A 7,441-nucleotide genomic window follows, 5' to 3' on the forward strand; every position below is an offset into this window, starting at 1 on the left:
GTTTCACTTATTAGGGGTATTTTTCGGATATTTTTTAGGTATTTTTCGGGTATAGATCGGATATTTTAAAACCCGGTTCTGGGTATGGAACCGGTTCCGGTTTTCGGGTATTACTGGGTACAAATCGGGTCCGGTTCTAGTACGGGTTTTGATACTTAAATGCATACCCTATCCGTAACCTACGGGTAGGGCCGGGTACGAGTTCAGGTATTAAAAACCCCAGGAATAAAAAAAACCGGTTATGGTTTTTTCCCGGGTCCGGTTCTGGGTTCAGGTTTTTTGTGCACCTCTATCTATTAGTGGCTTGAATAAGTTAAAACCATGAGCATGTTTGTGATTGAGTTTGAAAAATGGTTATTGGCTTTTTTAAAAAAACTATTTTGAAAAGCCATGATCTGAAGTTTTTAAAAAACTGTTTTTTAACCATTCAAAAAGTTAAAATAAAAAGGATTTTTATGATTGTCAAACACTTTTTTCACTTATTTGCCTTTTGAAAATATTTACCTTTTAAAAACACTAATAAGTCAATAATAATTTTTCAAACTCAATCCTAAACATGCTCCATAAGTGGGTTGAACGGATTAGTTTCTTTAACGATTTTACATAACTTCCGCGACTCAAGGGTCTTAATACTACTATTTTAATATAAACAGTAACACAAAACATGAGAGCAAAGCGGAATATTATACAAAATATATAAAACTTGCCAAAAATCCTCCACATATATACATTTAACATCTCAAAACCCCTCTTCAAAAATTTAAACATTTAGCCATTAAGAACATCATCACACATATAATTCTATGAATTATATAACCTATTACTCTTTCTTTCAAAACAATTAACCAGACCCAAAAACCACTATTTAACCACATAAGATTTGTTGCAAACATCCTCAAGTGCCTCCATTATCAACCCTGAAAAGCTTGTCATGGCTTGAAAAACACCCGGCAAACCGGTCTGAATATTATTCAATGTCATGGACCTCGTCACCTCAACCGCCTTCGAGTGCCTCACCATTTCATCCTCGACACGTCTTTGACACGCCACGAGCTCGCTCTTCTTTTCTGAAAGCGGGTCCCGTGCATCCAGTCCATGCCCGTCATCCTGCCCGCTGCTTGGAAGCCCGAGCCCGACCATCGAATAAGAATGATAATATTTCTTCTCTATGTTTCTTAAAGATGATGCTTTCTTTTCAAGCTCTTTCGATGCGGATTCGGTCCGTTTTTTCACCTTCATTTCTTCTGCTTGTTTTAAGGAAATCGAGTGGACGACGTTTATGAAGCTTTTAATGGATTCGGACGCCACTGTGTCGGGTAATCGATCGAGGGCTAGTTTCCACTCGTCAAATATTACGTAAACATCCGACGACGGGTGCGAGCCGTTAATGTTGACTTCTTCGGTGTTGACTGGAAGAAGAGTGAGTTTAAACCATCCTTGAAGGGACCTGATGAAATCTCTTTGGAACCTTATAAGGCGGCAGAAACTCGCGTGCCAGGCGGACACTGCCGCCTCAAGATCACGAGTCGCTTGGCGATGCAGGTCGGAAGTTGACTCGCCTTTTGTTGACCGGTTGACCAGACCCCGGACTTGTTGAACCACATGGTTTTGTACTTCATGACATTGGTTCATTGATCTCCACATGTACATTAACCTGCATTAATGTCAAATTAATATTATTCATTATTTCAGTAAACCGAAACCGAGCGGTTGAACTATTACATACCCGTGACAAAGTTCAATAAGTTGTGAGACCAGCTCGGCATCACGCAGACCGACAATGGCGTTTGAGGTGGTTGCAACCGCCTGCGATGTCACGACGATTAGCGACTGAAGTTTCTTTATCGAAGCTTTTGTTTTGTTTAATTTACTTTCACCTTCCCCTTTGTATTCTTGGCTTTGTAGTGAAGATAACTTCCTTTCATGCTCAATTTTGACTCCTTCTCTTGCCTAAAAAAATTATTTCAAAAAAAAAAAAAAAAGATGTTGCAGATTATGTTGGAATCCTATAACACACAGTATAAAATGAATGTGACATATCAATCATTTCATGTTGATAGTGTTACACAAACATCTGCCAAATATAATAGGAACAAGATAAAAGGGTTAACATTGTTGTTGCCTGCTAGTAATGTAAAACCAAAATGAGTTTTGTTTTCTAGTATGCATTTGATGACAGACAAAGATTGCTAGTCCAGGTTGTCATAATTGGTCAGACTCCTAGTTACTACTTACAGGGACAGTTTGGTCATTGCATGACAACCTTTATTTCTATCACTTATTTCCAACCTTTGCCCAACCAGTTTTCATTTTCACATTCTGGAATGCTTCACATGGCCCACAACGTGTCATAAAAGATAACACTGCCGTTTAGTACCCCCCCAAGGGCAATTTCGTCATTTTTTCAAAACACACAATGTGTCATACTGTCATACATGATCAGGCTACCAGCTAGAACCTCCATGGGCAAAAGGGTCATTTCACATCAAAGCAAGTTTTGGGAAAATAGTAACTTTTTTATACACAACCTTTCACATGGCTCAATGGTGGTACCGGATAACACTAGCACTAAGGGTACTTTGGTCATTTTATATACTCTACATACAGCAAGATTTTTATTTTATATTTGTTATATGATATCTTTTATCAACCTATCTTCTTTTAAGGCATAAAGATTGGAACATATCAAAATATAATCTTTTTCAAATGTAAAACACAATGGATAAAAAACTAACCCACCATTGTAAAAAATCAATGGTCAAAAACTCAAAATCCAGGGGCAGACATTGACCAAGGGCATTTTCGTCACACAAAAGAACCACCCACTAAAGATTACTATCACCATAAAGGCAACATTTTTCCACCAAAACATATCTTTATTTCAAGATCTTGTTTGAAAAAAACGGATAAAAAAGGGCCCATGAAAATTTAAAGCAATCAATTTCAAAATCATGCCAACATAATCTTTAATTCAAATAATACAAATAATATTATTATTACCTTTACTTCTTGGTACAGCTTCATCTCCCAAGCCAAGAGTCTCTCTAGAGTTGAACATAGACTCTTTGACCCACCCGGTTCACCAATTGAACCCGGTTCAAACCGGTACTTTATCGCCAATGGCGGCTTTGATGTCCAACTTGAACTCAAATTGCTAAAAACACCACTTGAATGATACACTGTCTCTGCAATCCAAATTCAAATTTCAACATAATTCAATATAAATATAAATCAAATAAATTAATATTAATCTATAACAACCCAAGTAAACCGTGCTAGCATATTGTCCGCTTTACCCCTAATAAAATGCCCATACAATAACTCGAGCCTAGGCAAAACGGACAATATCTTGACGCGCGGTTTATTAGTAATTCTTCTTACTTTTTAACCGGCTGAAACTGCGGTCGAGCTGAGCTCGACCCGTTTCAAGCATTTCCGAAACTTGTTCACCAGAATCCGCCGCTTTATCAAAATACTCCTTAATCGACGCAACGATCTCCGCTAAATCCCGATGCCTAATCACCATCCTCATATCCGAATTATCTTCGTATTGGCTCGTCTTCCAGCTCCCCAACGATTCGGACTTCTCCGACTTAAACGAAAACTTCGATTTGGGAACCGAAGGCGGCCGAATCACCGACTCGTTGTGAACCGAGGACCCGAAATTCGACCGACTCTCCATTTCGGATCTCGAATCGTTATCGATTTCCTCATCATCTGAAGTCGAGCTAGTGGTGCTGTAGTGATCACCCCATTCACTACATTGCACCTCTTCGGCTTCAGCTTCCGGTTCGACTTCGTCTTCTTGCAAATGTTTCTTCATTTTCGGATAATTATTATTATTAGTATTATTACGAGAATTAGTCGAATAAACCGAACCCGCCTTATCTTCGGTGTGATGATGATTCATCTGCTCTGAATTCATTGAGCCTGAATAAACTGAAGATTTATCATTGTCATTGTCATTGTTATTGTTATTGTCATCTTCGGTGTTGAAATTCTGCTTTCGGGTGTTAAAGTATTCGGAATCCGGAGGCGAAGGCGGGTAAAAATTCTCCCAGTTCCAGACTGAGGAAGCTTGTGAGGGTGTTGAAGCATAGTTATATTGAGCATGGTAAGTGTAATTATTATTATTATTATTATTATTAGGGTTTTCTCTAGGGGAATAAGAAGCTTGGCTTGAGTCTGATAAAATATGTGGGAGTTTGATTGTGGGTTTTGGCCGGCGTTGATGGAGGTTAACGGCGGCTGCCGGAATCGATCTGGGTTTTGAGCTAGCAACAGATGGAGACCGGGTCGACGGCGCCGGCGGTGGTGGTGGTGGTGGGGGTTGGTGGCGGTGGAATGAAGGGGGTTTGGTGGAGGTGGAGGAAGGGGTGGGGAGGAGGACGGCGGGAGTTTGGTCGGAGACAGCGAGGGGTTCGCCGGAAGCGAAGACGGAGAGGGCGGATCCGGTGGTTTTGAGTGAGCGGAGGTAGTCGGAGTGGGCGGCGGCGAGGTGGTGGCGGGCGTAGACGGCTTCTTTGATGAGACGGCGGCGTTCTTTGCAGCGGCGGACGGAGTCTTCGTTGCCTAGTTTAGAGGCGGTGCAACCCATGGTGGCCGGAGGTGGGTTTCCGGCGAAGTGGCGCCTGATTTGAAAGAGATGAGAGTGGCAGAGTACAGAGTGTGTGTGTGGGGGTGTTTATGTCTTCAACTAACATAAAATGGGAATTTATTTATTTGTTGGCTTTTAGTTTTCTACATTTAAATAACAAAACAAAAAGTTAGATAAACACAAATTACTCCAATTTTTTTTAAAGCAACTAGGTCACAACCCCGTTGGCAATGCAAATTATGTCGGTATCGGTTAGTTTTGTTAAAGTAACGACGCTAAACCCAGAAATGTAACAAACATAGTGGTATTATCACTCGTATTGCTTGTGATTAAAAAGCATATTTAAAACGACTTATATTATGTTGGTAAAACTCGTGTGGCATGACCGTGAGCTGACATAAATTCGGTATGTACCGGGTTACTGCACAAAAATACAATAAATTAACATATCTAAAACAAAAAAAAACCTGTGCATTGCGGTGACGAACCGATGCGAATTAGGTTGGTATTGACAGTAAAAAAAATTATTTTTGTCAACGTCCATCCGTGCATTATGTCGAACGGTTTGGTTAATTACAGCACCTGATGTAAACTCAAAGATAAATCAAATCGACACCGGAACTAAGCCAATAAAATAAATCCATAAAGTCCTCTGACAATTCAGTTGATATCGGTTATGTTTGTTATAGACTGGGTCTTAATTCGGTTGGTATCTGTTATGCTCGCTGCAAACTGAAATCTAATTTCGTTGTTGTTGCTTATGTTCGTAACAATACCAATTTATCAAAATTAAAAATAAATAAATAAAATACGTGGGCCGACCACATGCCGCCCAATCACCATTTTAGGACACCAAAACTCTTGTTTAATCGATAGTTATAATTACGAAAGTAATTTACAATAGTATTTCACTTTAATAACGTTGAATAAATAATTTGCGTTTAAAAGTGTGATGATTGTATTAATTTTCATGATGAAACATACATAATGGCCAAGTGTTATCTTTATAATTATTCTATACCTTTTGTATATTTAATAGATCTTACGTTACTTTATCGTATATAAATACCCGAAATTTCTTAGGAGCCATTTGATTCAGAGACTAATTGAAATTAATTCCAATAAAGGCTTATGACTTCTTTTTGTTAGTAAGCTTTTTGAAGGAATTGGACTTTAATAAAAATGCAATTACCAAATTACCTGATCTCTTATCTCTCACACTCACCATCTACTTCCCAAAACTACTCCATGAAATGTGCAGTCACTCTCTCATCTTTTGGTATAACATCACAAATACTTGTATGGACTAATTGAAAAAGAATTTAATATTAGGTTCAAAATGATGTCTTGAAAATTTGCTTTTTTTTGGTATCTGGTTTTATATTATGTTATTATGGTTTTGCTTTTGTTCTATCTCTAGTTATATATTCCACCTTTTTTTTCTCTTTTTTAACCTTCAAGTTACAGTTTTAAATATGGTTTATATTTTGGTTGTTGATTTTCTTGGTTCGTTTGTTCTTGGAAGGTTTCAAAATGATTTTTGGGTTGGAAGGAAGAGGGTATTTTAGTAACCCTTTAACATTCTATTGGAAAGTTGAAAATTCCATCTCATACGGTAAGGAATACACCACTAAACGAAGATTACAACACCAATAATATCCATGACTATCAGATCATCTTTCTGATGATCTAACAAACTCCCAAGAATGAAAATAACATGAACAAACCTCAGACCTAGATCTGTAAAGTTCAAAGAGAAAACAGAGAACAAGAAGAAATATATCGAACACTAAAAACAACCAGCTTCTCTCTTGGATTTAAAATACTACACCATCTTGGACTCAATCCAGCCCAAAGCACACCCAAGCGAGCCTTTAGTAACCAAACGGGCCTTGAGTAACCAAATGTAAAGCAAGCCCATTTAACCTCACATAAAAAATAAAAACACATTAGAAAATATTGAATTGATACAAAAAATAAGACATTTCTAACACTCCCCCTCAATTTAATATTTAAAACAATCTATTAAACCTAATTTTTCACAATAACATAGAGTTGAGACGGAAACAAACCTTTCGTGAATATGTCAGCTAATTGACCATTTGATTTGGTTTGCATCACTTTAACTGAACCAGCAGCAATTTTTTCACGTAAGTAAATCAAGTCCACTTCAAAATGTTTGGTTCGATTGTGAAATACTGGATTTCCTGCAATAGATATTGCAGCTGAATTGTCACAATACAAATGTACCGGTAAAGACACATCTACTTTCAACTCCTTTAACAACTTTACCACCCAAGTCACTTCACCAGACGCATCACACATGACCCGATATTCAGCCTCGGCTGAAGACCTTGAAACCACAGGCTGCTTCTTACTCTTCCAAGCTACTAAGGAAGAGCCAAGCATAACACAATAACCAGTCACTGACCTCCGACTGACCAAACACTTGGCCCAGTCAGAATCAGAGTATGCAACTAGATTTAGCCCACCAGTTTTACTTATCAATACACCAGCACCAGGAGATTTCTTTAGATATCTTATTAGTTTCAATGCAAGATTCAAATGAACATCTCTTGGATTATACATAAACTGAACTAAATGTCGCACAGAGTAAGAAATATCTGGGCATGTGTGAGACAAGTAAATTAATTTCCCAACTAATTTTTGATATTTTGTGATGTTTTGCAAAGGAATTTCACTCTTCTTACTTAAAGCATTAATAACATAACTTTGTTCAATTGGAACATTAGCAGGCTTACACACTGTTAAGCCAAATTCTTTTAGTAAATCTAAACAATACTTTCTTTGAGAAAGACAGTAATCTTTCTCGGTTTTTAGAAC

General features: G+C 38.0%; 1 protein-coding gene across 1 annotated transcript; it reads right to left on the reverse strand.

Moving 5' to 3' along the window:
* Nucleotides 1–806: 806 nt before the first annotated feature.
* On the reverse strand, nt 807–4,651 carry LOC143600756 (nitrate regulatory gene2 protein-like). The gene is made up of 4 exons (XM_077078351.1): nt 3,382–4,651; nt 3,001–3,185; nt 1,727–1,950; nt 807–1,654 (listed from the first exon to the last, which is right to left on the reverse strand). Exons 1-4 carry the CDS (start codon nt 4,595–4,597, stop codon nt 862–864), a joined length of 2,418 nt encoding a protein of 805 aa, XP_076934466.1. The 5' UTR covers nt 4,598–4,651; the 3' UTR covers nt 807–861.
* Nucleotides 4,652–7,441: the final 2,790 nt, after the last annotated feature.

Source organism: Bidens hawaiensis, unplaced genomic scaffold, assembly GCF_021521415.1.
Source record: "Bidens hawaiensis isolate Kalapana, Puna unplaced genomic scaffold, B.hawaiensis_p1.1 tig00054865_1, whole genome shotgun sequence".
NCBI lineage: Eukaryota > Viridiplantae > Streptophyta > Magnoliopsida > Asterales > Asteraceae > Bidens > Bidens hawaiensis.

Bases quoted from the DNA above. Each gene is read 5' to 3' on its own strand.
- LOC143600756 (XM_077078351.1), bottom strand. From the start codon at position 4,597: ATGGGTTGCACCGCCTCTAAACTAGGCAACGAAGACTCCGTCCGCCGC. The intron at 1,951-3,000 runs GTAATAATAATA...TAATTTTTTTAG, and splicing joins AGCTGTACCAAGAAGTAAAG to GCAAGAGAAGGAGTCAAAAT. The intron at 1,655-1,726 runs GTATGTAATAGT...ACATTAATGCAG, and splicing joins CTTATTGAACTTTGTCACGG to GTTAATGTACATGTGGAGAT.